General features: G+C 35.3%; 2 protein-coding genes across 2 annotated transcripts; one reads left to right on the top strand and one right to left on the bottom strand.

Moving 5' to 3' along the window:
* Window positions 1–7,448: 7,448 nt before the first annotated feature.
* LOC128683226 (uncharacterized) lies at window positions 7,449–9,837 on the top strand. The gene is made up of 3 exons (XM_053768621.2): window positions 7,449–7,555; window positions 8,034–8,092; window positions 8,408–9,837. The coding sequence occupies exons 1-3, from the start codon at window positions 7,538–7,540 to the stop codon at window positions 9,669–9,671; spliced, it is 1,341 nt and encodes a 446-aa protein (XP_053624596.1). The 5' UTR covers window positions 7,449–7,537; the 3' UTR covers window positions 9,672–9,837.
* Window positions 9,838–12,771: 2,934 nt separating this feature from the next.
* On the bottom strand, window positions 12,772–17,184 carry LOC128683256 (uncharacterized). The gene is made up of 3 exons (XM_053768680.1): window positions 17,040–17,184; window positions 16,138–16,190; window positions 12,772–15,213 (listed from the first exon to the last, which is right to left on the bottom strand). Exons 1-3 carry the CDS (start codon window positions 17,055–17,057, stop codon window positions 13,044–13,046), a joined length of 2,241 nt encoding a protein of 746 aa, XP_053624655.1. The 5' UTR covers window positions 17,058–17,184; the 3' UTR covers window positions 12,772–13,043.
* Between the last annotated feature and the right edge of the window lie 1,448 nt (window positions 17,185–18,632).

Raw genomic sequence — 18,632 nt, 5'->3', positions numbered from 1 at the left:
TTTTACCGAATATATAATAAGTACTTATAAGTAACTACTTACGAACTTACTTACTTACTTAAATACGAGTATAATTACTGGAACAGGAAATTAGCACATGGAGATTAAAACCAATTTACATAACTTTAAGCTGAGAAGCTCAGCGCAATTAAATAAATTGGAGTCGATTTTTTAAGAGCGGACTGTATATTATACAAGAATGATACAGCAAGATTGCATGTTGAACATGGTTATTATATCTTCCTGTTCGCACTACTGACCTATTGTTGTGTATGAAGTTGGTTGGTCACCAACTTATGTTTTTTTATTATTCGACTCTTGTAAGTATTCATGAATCTATTAACTAATCAGGTAGTCTACTTCACTAATTTGTAATATACCTACCTATATTGAATTCAGTTTTGTTATTGCCAAAAATGATAAAATATACTTCAATGTAAAACGAAGTAATTATTCAAAACATACAAAATAAATAACAGCAGCTTCTGTCCTAAATATACTGGAGACAATATAGACGATCAATTAAATATAATTTTTGTGATAATGCAATTCTTAAATCTATGGTCACACATACACGTATGTGTTGTCAGTCTTAGGGCATATAAAGATAGTTGCATAAGCGACGGAAACTTCCTCTCTAAAATAAAAAGTGAACGTACTAACGTAATAGCACTCCTATTCTGATATTATAAACACAAGTAGAAATCACCTTTGCTGATTCGCAGAGATGATTCTCTAATGACCATTACGACTTATATTTTCAAAGGCGAAAATGGATTAGCTAGTATATTGCATGTTTGTGACTAGTTATTTAGTTTATGGTTCTTCACCGTGGCTGCTGACAAACTGTTGTCAGAGAAATAAGTGCCGGCAAATTCAAGTTCACTTTTTTATTGTTTGAGAGCGGGCAATGCGGGCATCGACCTATAAATATTGTTATTTATTAACATTTTAATGCTCTGACTTTCTTAGATACTTTTATGCTTATATACGTACCACACGTATTTTTTGTGTAAAAAATGTATTATTTCGATTTCATAAGCAAAAACCTTTACCTATACATTAAATAATGTTGATAAATTTAAAGTGATAAGAATTATTCTCTGATAATAAATAATACAAACCAAACAGAACGAAGAACAATGTCATTTTAATTTTATTTGTTATAGATGGCTATTATTGGCTAGGCATTTAAACAAACCAAATACCTAAATAAAATTTTAGTATAGTGATGCTGACATAGAAGTCAAGCAAATAATTAGTTATACCTAAGCGTGGTACCTACCTATAAATAACAAAAAAAGTAAAATTTTAAAGCTTTACTGGTTTCATTGTAAAGTGAGTGACCCCGTGACTGTTCTTGCGGTCAGGTAATACACGGTTATGGAATTTTTAACCATACGAACGACAGGAAGTTTTTCGATTGAAATATTATGTAATCAGTTCCGATCAAGTGTGTCTTTAAACTTTTACCGCATTATATTTGATGTACTTGTGCTTGTTCGACAGAGAGGCATATGAACATTACTTTGATTGTAATGTTTTTAACAATACATTCAATGTTCATATACCTACCTATACCAAAAAAAATAGGTATCTAAGAATTATAGATAGAAGAGTACATGGTGAGTATCAATAAATACTCAAATGTATGTAGGTATCTCTATTTCAATAATAGTCATACCTAAGCGATTCAATTCGTCGAACTTTCGAAGAAGACGGTGGTTTAAGTGACTGTAATTTTTTTCCGAAATTTGCAGTACAAAATAATTGCATGTTTTTATTAGTCCAATCATTTATGAAAGAGGTCCAATAATTTTTTTATTATTTTAGTTTCAGATTTTTATTTTACATATTTATTATCTAATTCTTCTGTATTCGAGGGACCTCAATGAAGAAGTCATGGTCGAATTACTAATTTAGCAGGTACCTAAGTTTGAATTTCAGATGGCCGTTTCTACAATAAGTACTTACGTTACGTGTTAATTTTAGTACACGCTCGCTCATTATACACTAAAAATTTTTCAGCACCTTTACGTAATTTGTGTGGGAAAAATTACGTGGTTGGAGATTTAACATGATCTACTCAAGATACCTTTATCACTTCGTATGTTTATAGGTAGTTTGTAACACCTTTGCATTAGTATTTATACTTTTATAATTTAAACTAATAATTATAAGGCATTACAGGTTTTTTTAGCCTAATTGTCAGTCCTCGAAATTGATTCGTCAAAATCAGAAATATGAGAGGGGGAAATCACTTCTATGGTAATTTCAAGATAAACCATGTTTCTCTCCAGGTTCCACACCATAGAAATTTTATAAATGATTTTATTGGATTTAGGTATAAGTAGGTCCATGTCTTAGGTATAAGTACATTTTTTAACCACCAAATACTTATTTACTAAATTTTCAGATATTCTTATGTAATTGCCATATGACTGCCTAGATATATAAAGTGTTGCACGCAACAAGTACCTACAATGCTGATATTTATAATTACAAAAGCATCCACCGTTTGTATTGTCATTTTGTGAATTGCCTACAAAACGACGAGACTTATGCGTTGTTTGTACAAAATAACCCGCGAAAATGACACATTAATCGAGCTTGTTTTATATAATGTATGTACTTGTTGTCTTAAATATGTGAAGTGCACGTAATCCGGAGTCCTAGCTGAGGAACGAATGCAGCAAGGCAACGCGATCCATGCATCGACAATATTGTTTGCTTATATTTGTTATTATTTGTATCAATTAAAATGTTTTGTACAAAATGAAATTATTATATTTATCTACATATGTAGTTAAATTGTTCAATAAACTAGCTAAATAAACAAAGGCTCACAAGTGGTTAATAATTATGGGTAAAATCTTTTAAACGTCAGGTTCTCGATATAGCTATAAAAGGTGTGATATAACAAACTAAATAAAAGGTAACATTTAAAAATACCAGTGGGAATCTCTACAAAGAGAGCAAGACTGATTGTAAATACACTTGAAGTTATATAACCTCCCCGTAATCTGATGCAACTGCGCCGGAATTATCTTTATTAGAAAATAGCCGTACATGATCGCAGCAAAGTCGGTCAATGGACCGTCTCGACTAATTCAAGGTTTGAGCGATCGCATCGCAGCCTCATATTATTCTACTAGCTGCACCCCGCAGTTTCACCCGCGGTTAACATTCAGTTTAAAAAAATTATTTGCTTGACTTCAGATTGACGTTTTTAATTTTATGCATAAGTAGTAGTGTTATTTATAAAGCGCCATTGACTATCAGATTTCTTACGGTAATATACCCTATATTACCGTAAGAAATCTGATATCGATGACGGAATCGCGGACATTCTTTGTATAAAAAGTAGCTTTGTATAAAGGTATGTGTTAATCCAAGGTATCAGATATTCAATATACTTAACAAATTTCATGAAAATTGGCGTTTGACCGTGAAGAAGTAACCATATCTACTCACAAACTATCCTTTATAATATTAGTGGGATATCTAGCTTGCCCGCGGCTTCGCCCTGCCGCATGCCATGTCCCATGGAAACATTTATTTTTGCGGTATGAATGGTTTCCTATGAAGTAAGATTATAACATTTCAGGAAGATTGATAAGTATATATAAAAATATAATGCGTGTTCGCGGCATTATAGAAATCTAACGGCTGAACCGATTTTGATAATTATAGGCCGATTTATTATTTAAGAAAAGATTATCGAGAGTACTTATTCAAAGCTATGTCTGCCAAAGTGCAGCCATTTGGAAACCGCCAATTCAGATGACAGCAACTTCGCAGTCGGGGTTAAGTACTTACATTTTTGATTTAGTTTATATTTCAGATCTAGACGACAATAAATATTTATACCTACCTACTTAATCAATACATATAATAAAACAGTATTAAAAATCCTGTACATTGAATATATTTTTTTTAAATTGATACAAATAAAATTAGGCAATAGAGTTATAGTAACAGAGAAAGAATTTGAAAAAAAAAAAACTCTGTATGTCTGTCTGTTTGTACAGGATAATATTTGGAACTACTTTGGACGGATTTGAATGAATGTACTTTTTTTGTTATATGGCTATTAGGCCTGGGCGACATATATTGAATACTGGAACACCTGACGGAGAACAATGATGGTATACAGAGGAAATTACGCCTTAATTAAATTTGTTCAGCCTGATAAGCGCATTTTCTGTTGAGATATAACAAATGAAGATCTGGAACACCTGATGTAGACCTATGACTGTACAGGTAAACTATAAGAAACATAGAAATGACGCTCTAAGAAAAGTTGTTCAGTCTGACGATCAATTTCTGTTGAGGTATAAAACACCTGAAGAAGAGTCATAATAAATTAGCTAAACTATAGAAAATATACTATTTCAGTCAGATTAGCATCGTCTGTATGTATAGGTATCGTTACATTTGTCTGTTCAATAAAATTTTGAGTCCTTACAAAAAATTGTTCGACCACGTGAACAAAGTCGCGGGCATCAGGTAGTATGTAATAAAATTAACTAATTTATAATGTCGCAATAAATAAACATGGTAGACTATGGGTAGGTGATTATAATAAAGGGTCTTACTATTATTATTTATGGTAAAGGTTTTAAAAAGTACCGTTTTGCGGTGAAGTTCCTCTGATAGAAAGCACTATCGTTTACTTAGGCACAAGTTTCTTTTGTGGTTTTAAAACTTCAGTATTACTTAGGTACATACGATTCGACGATGATTAGTCAGTATAAAATAATGAAGACAGTAATCACTAAATATGTTTTATTGGGAAATGATTAATACGAATTTTAATCTTTAGGTATATTTGGAAATTAGATGTGGGTACATTTTACACTATTAGGTTAGGTTTATAATATGTATGCCAATCAATATTATAAACATATTATCCTACTCGACGACCTCGGTAGCGCAGTGGTAAAGTTCTTACCACTTAACCGACAGGTCCCGGGTTCGATCACCGGTCGGGCCTGATGGAAAATGATTTTTTTCTGATTGCCCAGACCAATCAGAAAAAGATCATTATCCATCTTGGATGTTTATTTATATATGTATTTGTTATAAAATATAGTATCGTTGAGTTAGTAACACAAGTCTCGAACTTAGTTTGGGGCTAGCTGTGTGATTTGTCCTAATATATTTATTAATAATAATTATATGCAAATGAAGTGAACGGACCGAAAACGAAGCAAAACAAATTTAAGATCGTGGGTGTATATAAAATACCTATTTAGCATTTGAGGAAGTAAGTTACATATTATGCAATTTTGGAACAAAACCTTATTATGCAGACAGAAACCATGAGTATCATATTATATCGTAAACAAATAAGTAACAAAAAAGTAGGTAAGCATGTTTCTACTCAACCAACCTTCTTGAAATGTTTCATACATGTGTCTATAGTAAAGAGTATGGAGAAGGATAGGTAGTGTGTATTACTTTTTACATTAATTACAATAGTTTCTTTTTACATTAATTTCCTGCACGAATTTAATAAAAAAATGTTACACGACAGTGTTATTTGTTTGTCTTCTTTCATGTCAAAACGGAGCATTGTTTCGAGATGGTTTTTGGTGTGGAGAGTTGAAACAGGAGACTTGCCGCGGACTTGGCGCGTATATTGTTATCTTTATGATTAATGTATAATGAGGAGTCCTGGGCATGCGTCAGCCTCATTTTCATTTAAGAGTCTTCTTTTTCTCCTACAGTTTTCATCACTAAGACAATGATATATGATTCTCCATTATCGAATATGAGGACACGGCATCTGACCAAAGTTCTAAAAGAAGCTCAGCTAGTACTTAAGCTGGTTAATTATTGACATCAACAAGTACTGTCTGTACTTTTTCAATATTGCTCCATTGGACTATATGAGTGTTACAAAAATATTATGTAAAGCCTCGATGTCGTAATAGCATAAAAACTCAAAAATGACATCATATCTTTTGATTTATTATTTCCTGTCCTATTTACTAGTTTAATTATTTACTGAGCTTATAGATAAATATATGAATAGAGCTTTGTGAACGTTGCCCTGCTTTATCTTGGTCCAGTCTGATGGAGCTAGCAGCCTCGCGAGGCACGCTCGGTCGCAGCTGCGCGTGCGGTATCGGGCAAAGCCCTACCTGACCTATTGACGATTTGACTTGCGCATTTGCTCATTTAGTCTAGGCTTAGGGGTCGTTAATGACAGGTCTTTCATGATTCTTTATGGCGGAAAAAAATATTTCCACTAAATAATTATTATAATTTCTGTGCCCATGAAGTTCCAGGTAAATTCACTAACAGCTGCAGTCTTTAAGGTCGCTACTTGGAATCACACAATAAGTTTCTTTACAATATTGATGGAGTTCTCCATCTCCAACTGATATCTTCAACTAGCACCAGGCTACACATATAGAGACGTACCTACTAGGTACAGAATAAAAATAAAATATATAAATATTGCCTGGCACCAAATCTTTAAAATGTTGGCAACGTTTATGCCTTTTAAGATATACAATACACATACGATACTACACAATGTGTGCCATCTCGTCTGCTACATCGAGATAGGAAACTTGTAAGACTAGTGAGCACCGTAGAAGTAAAACAAAACGACCGCCGACGATCATTTGCGTAATACTTTGTGAATACTGGTTTGTCACTGAAAAGGAAATAGATGCTAGTCAGTGATCATAACTTGCATTTCTACTCCCTTGTGATAGATAGGTAATTTATGTAGGTATATTACATGTAATTTGAACCGTTTTTTGCATCCTTGATCACAAATCTAAAATCCTATCGTACTAATTATACCTAAACGCGAAGATCTGGATGTAAGTGAGCGGATGTTTGTTACTCAATCTCGAAAAACCCACTGGATTTCGTTTATAATAAATACACTGGTCCAAACCTTGAAAATCATACTTTAAATCACAAAATGTGCACTTATGTTCGGGGGTGCCTACATATAAAGTACAGTATCATACTAATAGTAAGAATTAAAGCAAATTATTACTATTCACATCTACAATTCGGTATCCAGTTTTTCTCCCTTAAGGGGTAGGAAGAACCAATGGTTTCAAGATTTTCTCAATTAATGATGGCAGTTATAAACAAAACATCAGGTCGGGCTATTTACTGAGACAATATTGATTTATTTTCTAATCTATTCCATTTTTGGACATGATACTTAAATACTTACGTGACATACTTATTGCTATTCGGTTCATCCTATATTACCCACATAGAGAAGTAAAAAAATAAATGTGGATAAAACCAGCATTAATCATCGAAGACACGCTAATTAAAAGCATATATGTTAAGTTAACATATATGTGTCACCCCCATTCTCAGTTAGAGTGAATTTTATCAAATTTACTTTATCCGTATATTTAAACGTCGGAGTAGGGGTTGTGGGCATTCACTGTCATATAAAAGCCTCACGCGGTGTCTGCATCGTCACAAAGTTAATCTCGAACCACCACAAGTTGGTGAAGGGTTCTCGCTACGGACCAATCTCCCACACAACATGGCTTCCTATATTGCAGTGAGTAGTATCATACTATTCGTCAAAAAGCGAAATGTTTACGGATTGTGCTACGGTAAAAGTGACTCTGGATAGTGATATAATTTTAGAGAAAATAATTTTAAAGTTTGACGAAATACTTTATACTAATATTCGTCTGAGTCTACGTACCCATGTAGGATATACAGATACAGGAAAATATGAATGCCTAATTATTATGTTGTCTAAAAAATAATTACTTATGCTAAATCACACCGTATGTTTTTACAAAAACGAAACTGTTGTTCGCTACACAGATGTTCCCATTCACGTGTTACGTCATTCGGTCAAACCGATCCTATCTGATACAATATGTAGCGACCACTTTCCTTTCCAAGTCTGTGAGATAACGATTAGAATTGTGTGTGTATTTACGGTCATAGCTTTATATAACAAAAAGGATTAAATACAAAAAAGCCCTGCCAAAAATTTAGAACTTTAATGACTATTGTTATTTCAGCTGAGCGGCTTACTGCTGGCTTGCATTGGCGTCTGCTTCGCGACTTTTGGACATGAACAGTTAGTATATTCATGTTCCTTAATTTAACCTTTGAGAAAATTCTAATACTATATTATCATCTGTTATAATGGAAGGACCGCAAAAACTGTGGATGGAGCAATTTGGTTGAGATTTCTATAAGCGATTCTCACGCATCTCTGTTGCGGTAAAACGGTGAAAACAACGCTATTGTGATATAATGATAGACTATCCTTACTTTATACTGTTTTCACTTGTATCTAACATATTAAGGCTACGCGATATTTTATATATGTACATACTGTGATAAATTGTGGTAATATAATTTTAGAATTATTTTTTCCAACTTGTTACAGTGTCCATATTCGAGTCCATATACCTGAACCTGAGCACCATTCATCAAAAGAAGTAGTAGTTCATGAACATCATGATGACCACGGACACGGAGGAGGTGGCGGAGGATACGGAGGGGGGCATGGAGGCGGGCACGGAGGCAGCTTAGCTGATCATCTTCATGGAGGTTTCGTTGATCATCTTAAAGGTCACGGCGGTCATGGAGGTCATGACTTTGGAGGTGGTCATGGAGGACACGACTTTGGAGGAGGCCACGACTTCGGAGGACACGGTGGTGGATTTGGAGGTGGATTCGGGGGCGGCCACGGACATAGCATCTCCATAGGGGGTGGATTCGGAGGCGGCCATGGTGGCGGACATGACTTCGGCAGCAGCTCAGGAGGACACGGACATGATTTCGGAGGAGGCCATGGAGGACATGACTTTGGAGGTGGCCATGGAGGTCATGACTTTGGAGGTGGCCATGGAGGTCATGACTTTGGAGGTGGCCATGAAGGACATGACTTTGGGGGCGGACATGGTGGATCAGACTTTGGTGGTGGTCATGGAGGACATGGTGGTTTCGATCTAGGCGGTCATGGATCGAGTGGAGGTCATGGCGGAGGTTTCAGTGGAGGATTTGGAGGTGGCCATGGAGGTGGCCATGAACACGTTAGCCATGACTTCGGAGGTGGACTGGGCGGAGGATTTGGTGGAGGCCACGGCGGTGGACATGACCACGGCAGCCACGATTTTGGAGGAAGCATAGGAGGAGGTTTTGGCGGTGGATATGGAGGCCACGACTCACATGGCAGCAGCGGCATATCTATCAGCGGAGGACATGGAGGTCACGACAGCTACAGTGGAGGTGGTGGATTTTCATCAGGCGGCCACGACAGTTACAGTTTGGGTGGTCATGACAGTCACGGGTCCGGTGGTTTTGGAGGCGGTTTAGGAGGACACGGAGGGGACGACCACGGTAGTTTCGGAGGCGGTTTGTCCCTCGGCGGTGGACATGGCGGTGGTGACAGCTACAGCTTGGGAGGTGGTCACGGAGATATCGGAGGCCATGGAGGCGGTTTCGGTGGGGGCCATGGGGGTGATAGTTATAGTGCGGGCTTCGGCGGCAGTTCTGGAGGACATGGACATGGCCACGGCTTGTCAGACTTCGGTGGCGGCCACGGCGCCGGTGATTTCGGTGGTCACGGCAGCTTTGGAGGAGGTGACAGTTACACCAACGCCCTAGGATCCGGCCATGGAGGCGGCCCTTACCATAAAAGAAAGTAAAGCCTGATAAATAATAAGTGATAACCATCGAGCCCACTAAGTCATAGTCTTCAATGATACGGATTATATCCAGTATTATGTACAAATTGAAATGTACAATTTGTTGTAAATAAGTTGTAGCTTAAGTTATTGTTGTGTTGTTTTAATAATATATTATTTAATTTTATCGCCTTTTATTTTATTTCAAACTATTTAGGTAATGTTATTCCTAAATTAAAACTATCGCACAAATATATTCAAATCAAATGTAGCAGAATAAAACTTTCCTATCTTTAATGTTATTATTCATGATCAGTCAGAGACAAACAAATGGTCGAAATTAGAATATATAACAAATATAAGTAAATAATAAGTACCAAATGATTAATAAGGAACTTCTCGGGTGCCACATCCGTATCAGAAACGTCGTGTTTTCTCTTCCTGTCGGTATACATAAGCAGTAACATGATCGCATATTAATGCACTCATTTGTAATGCAGCACTGGTTATGCTAATTAAGACGCTTTAACGCAAAAAATCACATAAAAAACTATAGCGTTATGATTATGAATTCCTTGCTACGTATGTTTTATATTTTAATAAATTAAAAAAAAAAAACGTTTTTGAAAAAGCTTTTATTTAAGCTTCAAAAAGAAGAGAATTAAATTTTCCTTTAAAATTTAACTATCAAGTTATAACCTCATTGTACACAATGTATATGACCTATAAAAGCTTGTCGCGAGATTTTCGTAAGTACCTATAAGTATTTTACTCATATAAATTCGCCTACATCTAACCATCTTACTGGCAATAGACATCATGCATTCAACCCAATGACCAAAGAGGTCGCATCACCATTAAATTTCGTTCTTGAAAAAAAAAATTAAAAAGTTCTTTACTTCGTTCTTTTTAATGAAAAAGGTGGGAATAGAAAACAAATTTTAACTACCTTGGTAGTAAAATGATATTTATTCTTGTAATGCCGGTTTTTTTTTTTTAATTACCTCACAATCGAGATGAAAAGCAGAGTAGTTAGCTCGGGTGTAAGCATCAATTGCACCCTGCACCCTCGAACTATACCTATATCTCGGGTTGCAATTGATGCCTTACAGCCCTTGGCTACTAATCTAGTATTAAAAACAGGCATGTATATACACTTAAGCAACACATAAAATACTGAAGTATATCATTCCGTATTTACGCAATTAGTATGATATATATGTGTTTATGTAGCAAATACTGGGCTCAAAAATGGGCTCACAAGTGGCGTTCGTGCGTAAAATTCAGAGTAAAACGGTAAAGTAGGTTTTTATTACAACCTATAGTTACGTATACTGAGGTTACTTTCTTTTCATCATTAACCGTCCTGTGGACTCATTATTAATCATTGCACTATCCTTGGTTCCTGAAATAAATATCAATTAGTTATGTAGAAATGACTCACGCGAAAGTTCTACAATTTAAAAACAACACAATTAAAGGCCAAGCTATCCATGTGTATGGGCTTAGCTAAGCATAAGCTTAGATCCTTTTGACTTTCCACAAAAAAGAAATGTCTATGGTCGGACATCTATCTGATCAGGGCATAGATTTAAAAGAGCCCAGCGCCCCCAATCAGGGCACATTTTATAGTGTTGATATTGTGTAATTTTAAAATGTTTTGGTAAATAACAATAAAAAGAATTATGTATTCTTCATGTATTTTTTTCACTCATCCATAGTAATATCATAAAGAGAAAAGATTTGTATTTTTGTTTGTAATGGATAAACTCAAAAACAACTGGACCTATTTTTATGAAATTTGGCACAGATATAAACGAAACATTCAGGAGTGACATAGGCTACTATTTTTTAGACGAGGCGGGCCGCTAGTACATAACTATAAATTAATATTAATACATAAATAATAAATTATATATTAATACATAACTATAACTACAACATCAGGCTTGACTTGCATAATTTGCAAGTGAATATCAAACCTCTAATTAAACTGTGAACAGTAAATGAGACTTATCAATTATTATGTAGTTCTGAAAAGTAATGTTGTGTAAGAAACTTACGTCAAAAGCTCGTCGTACGCTGGCCTCTTGACTGTGTTATATAAGCTCACCCTGCCCTTCACCGGCGCAAGCTTCCGCCCAGGTGAGGCTTGCCTTGCAAATATTTTGGATGGAATGGATTTTTTTATTATTATTTCTATCATCGTAGACATCCTAGTTGCATGTTCAATTTTTTTTATGAAGCTTTGCTTGTATTTGCAATAGGTACCAAAAGGTAAATAAGTCAACCTTCGTAAACTAAGTTGGCAAATAAATTAATATGAATATGTTTAAATTACCTACTGTACTTCTATTGTAAATGGAAACTGATATAAGAATAAGTAAATAATTATTATAATTAATGAAGGACAGCGGTTCTCAACCTTCTCCAATGGTTTGACAAACGTTTGAAAACATTTGATACCCTTTCAAAACTTACGTTTTACGTTTACTGAAGTAACACCTAAAACTGTTATTAGACTCTTGATAAAATTTATATATTATAATTAAACTAGCGGCCCGACCCCGCATTACACCTAAACCTTCCTCAAGAATCACGCTAACTATTGGTGAAAACCACATGAAAATCCGTGCAGTAGTCTTTGAGTTTGGAGCGAAAAGATAGGACTATGTATGTTTTATAAATGTAAAGTACATAAAATACATTGAAAAATGATTTTGCAAAATATTTTTAATAATATTTATATCGTATTTCACGTTCTTGTCATATCCTATGAAATAAAATTTAATTAGTGTAAATTACACTATCCGCTCGACAAGAAACACATTGACGTTGACACCGACGCGCAACACTCTACTTTATTTTTTCACTGTTTTTGCCTCAGAACATGTTTTTGCCATAGAATTAATAGCACTCCGTGCACCACCAGTTTGAAAGCGTGCAGAAAAAAAGAAATGACATGATATGTTTTTAGGGCAATATAGCCGCATGTTAGTGATTTTGCTTTACAATTTTTACGGCCTACAAAATTGTTTTTATTTAGCATTTCTTGTGTTTTGTTGCTCATAAATATTGGAAAGGCGTTTATTACAAAGTTACCTATGAATAAAAATCAATCTAACTGTTTTAATTTATTTCATTGATTTATTACTATAAACACGTCGTATAAGTGTTCGTTCAAAATGCATGAATACGTCGACTATCCGCTCTATATATAGGTAATAATCGGTCTGGGTTATTACAGCTACAACACAGCATCGCGACATAAATAATGCCATACAGGTTACTAAGTCTCATCACATTCAACCACAAATTAAGCTGAATTAAGTTCACTACAACGGACATCTAACACAACTATGTACAATATTGTACAACTAACTAAAATAAAGTTCATATTTTGTCACCGTACTTCAGCTTCCCTCTAGCATCAGAATCTAAGGCGGATTCTAATAAATATTGACGATTTTTACTCAGGAATTTTCGTGCTAATGCAGAGCTTTTTTCATTTTCCATTTCTTTGACTGAACGCAAATTCTGAATCACTGAATATCTTTGCTTAGGATCTCGACTTTGTGTAGATTTTCGGTGCTTAGCTCTAGATCTCTGTTCACTGTCGGGGGTATAATTAGAAGCCACCTCAGATTTTTCTGACGATTTCGAGGGCAGTATTTCGAAGTAAACACTTGGTTCTTCTGTTGTCGCATCCATGGCAGAGGGCGTGTACGGCGTGGTTGCTTCTGGTGAAGGAGGTTCTGCATATTGCAAATTGTCATTTGATGCTTCTGGCATAGATGCGGGCTCATTGTAGAGAGCTTTAATTGCCATAGATGTATAGTACAAGTGTGCTGGAGACGTCTCTTTTATTGTATATGGTGTAGGAGAAATTGATTCGGAAGTTTTACCATTATCGTAACTATTCACATCCTCGAAAGCAGAAGGATCCTCGTGTATCGATTCTGATGCAACGCTGCTTGCACCAAAATGATCTACCATTGTTTGATGGTCTTGTCCTCCAAAGCTGATGTTTTGCGTTGACACAGACTTCTTTTTACCTTTGTAGCTTTGGTGAGGAATTGCAGTATTGTCATTTTTATCTTCAGAAAATAATATATTCGATGAAGAGGCATAGGCATCATAGTCATAATTATTCGAATGAAAGTTTGCTACATTGTCCTTAAATTTTGAAAACCCTGAGGGTGGCAGCGCCCCTGGATACGTAGGTTTCGGTTGATAGTCGTGAACAATAGTCGAGGATACAGAGTAAGGAGCTAAGTTTGTACCATGTTTTTGTCGAAATTCTTGTATAGGTCCATTGTAATATGTGCTTCGGATTTTATTTGAATTTTTTGCTAAAGAATTAAAAGATGGCACCGCCCTAAAATCTTGCTCCGGGCCGGAATCTAGTGATGTATCAAATTGGGATACAGCAGCAGCTGCATTTGGTTGTTTCTTTATTCTGTTATTTGTGTATAAACTTTCGTAATATGAAAGTTCATTGGCAATTGATGGTTTAGTGGGCCTTAAATATTTTTGGGAATTTTTCGCCTTATGCCCTTTTGCTCCATCGCTAATAGCTAATCCTTGACTATTGTATGAGACTTTTGGTGGATAACCTAAAGGTTCTCTGTTAAGATCTACATCTGGCGGTATCTCCCCATGATCGTGAAATATATGATCATGTGTTACATCTCGTGGATTGTAAGCAGTATATTCCAAATGTGAAGGAGTTCCCAGTGATCCTACTGTAAACGCTGAATATGTACCTGAAGGAATCGCCAATAATGAATTCTTAAATGGCATAAGGGGATGTCCGGCAGTAATTGCAGACATACTACCAACTGGATCGACTCCAACTATATTAGAGAGTTTTGACCCGTCATCGAAAACTAATTTATGGATGTGTTCTTCGCTATAGGTGTGGATGTGTTCGGTATCACCGTCGACAATTTTTTCAACTCGTTGCGGTTTCTTTACTTTTTTTATTGTCCCTGATCCATCTAAATCAGAGTAAAAATGTTCGTGAAATTTTGATACGGGATGTTCTTCTTCAGCCGGAGGCCTGGTTCGCACTGGCACGCGCTTTGCTTTAAGTCTTTGAGGTCCCTTTTTCGGTTTTTTTTCGTTTACTTTAACTATTTTAACTCTTTTGGGTGATGGTACTTGTGGCGCCGAAGTAGGTGAAACATGTGGGGCAGGAGGATATGGGTTATCACCAAGTTCTGATGGTGCTGCAATATCATACTCTTGTTCATCCCATTCTGAAGGGGTTGGTCCATAATATCCTCGTGCACGATACAGCGGTAATAGTTTGCTTGCGGCTGGAGACAAACCCGGTATTCTATGTTGATGGTTGTCAATTAAATCAACCGAGTTTAATGGTAAAACATTTGAGACGGATTGAAGCGCAATATTTGATGGTACAGCCACCGCACTGTCAGCATTAGGTAAGAAAGTCGGCGCATATTGTGATGCCTCGGACGCGTGATGATTCGTTATATAAATCTTCTTGTGGTGGTGTATGTGCTTCACCCTTTGTGGAAGATGTATGCGGATCTTTTTCCTGCAACAAAAGAAAATTAAAGTGTCGGTATTCTGTCGTGGATAATGTATCGCATGCAAGCTCGCCCGCCGTGTTTTTGCGGGCGTAGCTGTTCCGCCTTGTGTCAATGGCTCGAAGCGTGCCACATACTTTCGCTCCCGAAGCCGCGATATCGCCGTCGTTGTTTGTCGTCCGTAATACTATTGCACTTACACTTCAGATTTACAACGTATCATATTTTTTACCGACGACAGTACGTTACAGTCGTAGCAGGACCAACTTACACTTTCTAGCGGGTCTTCAATCATGCGGTTGTTATGCGCATGGGTGGCTATTGGCTTTATGCAATTAGCGCTTAGCGGAGATAATAACAAATTAATTAAGTCGCAATCGCCGGCACACTGACATTGACATTTTCTATCGCACAGCAAATTTACATAATGGAGCTTTCGCTTAGGTCTGCGTTATCAGAGAGATATAAACGTAGAAACTTTGTCTTATATTTTGGATGCAGTTTATATGTTTATTCATAATTTATTTATTTATTTGTATGTATAAATTGTTTCCCACATTCTGATTCTGGAAAATAATATACTGGTATATTTCAGACTTATTTTTACATACTTAGTAACACAAATATATATGGACTATTAACTATTTCGTTTAGATTAGTATAGAATTTAATCTAAAACATAACGTCGCTAACAAAAAATAATAATCATTTCTTTCATCACCTCGAGTAGGGAAAATTTAGTATGATAAAATATCATTCGTAATACTGCAATTTCGTTTGGCAGGTATTTGTATTGAGTGAAAGTTGTTTTTGTATATTTTATTTGAAAACATCAAAAATCTAGATCGCTAGAATAATCAAGACACTAGTTAATTATTTTAGCGGGTTTCACCAAGACATTCAGCTTTTAACATTTTCCTGGTTAAACTTACTTGGATCCTTCTGCAGAAATGTGGACTGAAGCAACAGCTATCAGAAGTGCGAACTGTAACAAGCAAATTAATATTTTAAAATAAAAAACAAATAAAACTGTAAACATAGAAATTAAACTTTCTTCAGGCACTTATTTTCCGGTGGATACATTTTCAACTTTGTAATAATTTGCTATTTTAATACCAAACGACAAACTCCTTGGTACACCATAATTTGTATATTTATATCTCTTAAAAAGAGTTTTTCATATCTCTTAAAAAGAAAACTTTTAAGTAGGAGGATTTCAAAAAGATTCTGATCGAGATATTTGAATGTATTGCCTGGCGATTAGTTCTCAGGCATAATTATTAAAATCAGTAAATTTCTTTAAGTGATTTTTATCGACTGTTGTAATTTTCATTTTCAAAAAAGAGAGGTTTTTGTAAGTAAATTCATATCAGAATTAAAAATATTATTTGACTTAATTTTCAAAGTATGTAATGTAATTTTTAAAAAAATAACCATACTATGTAACTATGTAATTTATTTTCAAATAATAGGATAAAGTAAGATTTCAATTATCAATTTAGTAAATTTATTAGAATGCAAAAAAAAAGTTATTTATCTTCTTTTACAAGAATTATCAAGCGTTTAGAGCATTGAAGCTTCTTATTTAATTTTAGCAGCACAATAACAGTTACTAATTCGTTTTTATGGTTATTTTTTACGCGAACCCCGAGTGGCATTATATTCGCAACTACCGCGGATGAAACCGGGAACCACGTGAGGATTATAGAGAGAGATACCAATCTTGAGTTCGAACAATCCATGGATATGTCACTATTCACATGTTTCACTGTCCTTATTTTCACTTATATCACTTATATTATAGCACTTCACAAGCACTACAAATGATACCGACCAATTTCATCAAATCCATTGTCGCCTTCTTCACGGAGATCGGGACACAATATTTTTTTCACTTTTTTTTTTCAATGCACTTGTCGAAACCGCACTAGCCTTGAGGCTCATATGATAATTATTCGCGATGCGCCTGATTATTTATAACATTCATTTTCACGCCTGAAAGAATTCTGCCGCGGTATCGTAGTTGCAACGGTACGCATCCATTGTGCGCCTTGCACTTACACTGCTATGTTCGCTACATGTTCAAGTTTGTTTACTAACAGAAAGACTTATTATTTTCCTTTATTTGTGTTACTAAACAAATTTGAACATGTGACGATGAAATAAAGGACAAATTATAAGAAAACTAAATTAAACCTAAACAAAAGTTATCTTTTATGTAAAAAGGGCTTTTTTATCTGAAAGCATTGTCATTATCAAAGTATTTTTTCATGGCGGTGTCAAAATTTTATTTTGACTAAAAAAATTTTGTCGTGTATCGTCTTGCTACTTAACATTTATTTACTAAACATTTATTTTAAATACAAGGTTACAGTGAGACCTTGGTGTACTTATTCTTAGTAACATTAATTAATAATTTTAAAAGAAAACAATCTCCAAACGAAAACAAAATTTAGTGAAAATCCATTTTTCCCTTGAGAAGAAAAGCAGTCCGGCTGAAGTAAATAAAAATCTCGAAGGATACAAATGTCATTCAGCATATCCATTTTAACCATGGAATGAGTACTAATTCCATGATTTTCACTTATTCATTTATCAATCATTACAAATTCATTGCGCATTAGAAAATTGTCGTCCTCTAGTGACAGTATTGAAGGTTTAACGCCACCATAGATTAACGAAAGTACACAAATAACCTTTGGCCGGAAAAATGTGCAGATGCAGCAGGTATCGTTCAATGCACTGTGTATTATCACTCGGAATGATTTTTAACTCGGGTGATCTATGCCCTCGACTACGTCTCGGACTTAACGCTCTCGTGGAAGTCCGCAACTCCGACATAAGCTTATGTCTCTCTCCAGCTCTCAACTACTTCTACACCAAAAATCTTCGTTTTTATGTGAAGGAAGGATAAACAAAGTAATTTAAATTATTAGTATGGATTACGATTACGCCATATGTAACAAAAGACGACAGTAATGGTGGGATCGTATCAATCAATTGGACCATGGCGTTAGGGTTGCAATGTTTTCTAAATGTTTATTGAAAAGGAACGAATTTATCGAATGACTTATCATAACATTTTTGTTGTTATTTGGTCGCACAACGTCATTTTAGTTCACAACCGATATTTTTTATGAAAATAATGAGAATTATTGTTATAACAGTGTCCTATAGTCGAGATGATTTTGTCAAATACGGCAACTGTTCAATTGTTCGCTTCTCATACAACGGAAGTTCATTTCATAAATTTTCCCCAATTTTTGTAATAAAAATATCGATTTATTTTTCTTTTACGTTTTTCTGTGGAATTATAAAACTAGAAACTAATGAACTTCAATTGCGTGTGAATCTGACTCAGTGTAGTACAGCTTATGGCAGCCCTGTCTACGTAACGTTGTTCTGTGTAATAACATTGATTACATAT

This window comes from Plodia interpunctella, chromosome Z, assembly GCF_027563975.2.
Source record: "Plodia interpunctella isolate USDA-ARS_2022_Savannah chromosome Z, ilPloInte3.2, whole genome shotgun sequence".
Taxonomy (NCBI): Eukaryota; Metazoa; Arthropoda; class Insecta; order Lepidoptera; family Pyralidae; genus Plodia; species Plodia interpunctella.
This window is presented reverse-complemented; position numbering and strand designations above follow the sequence as displayed.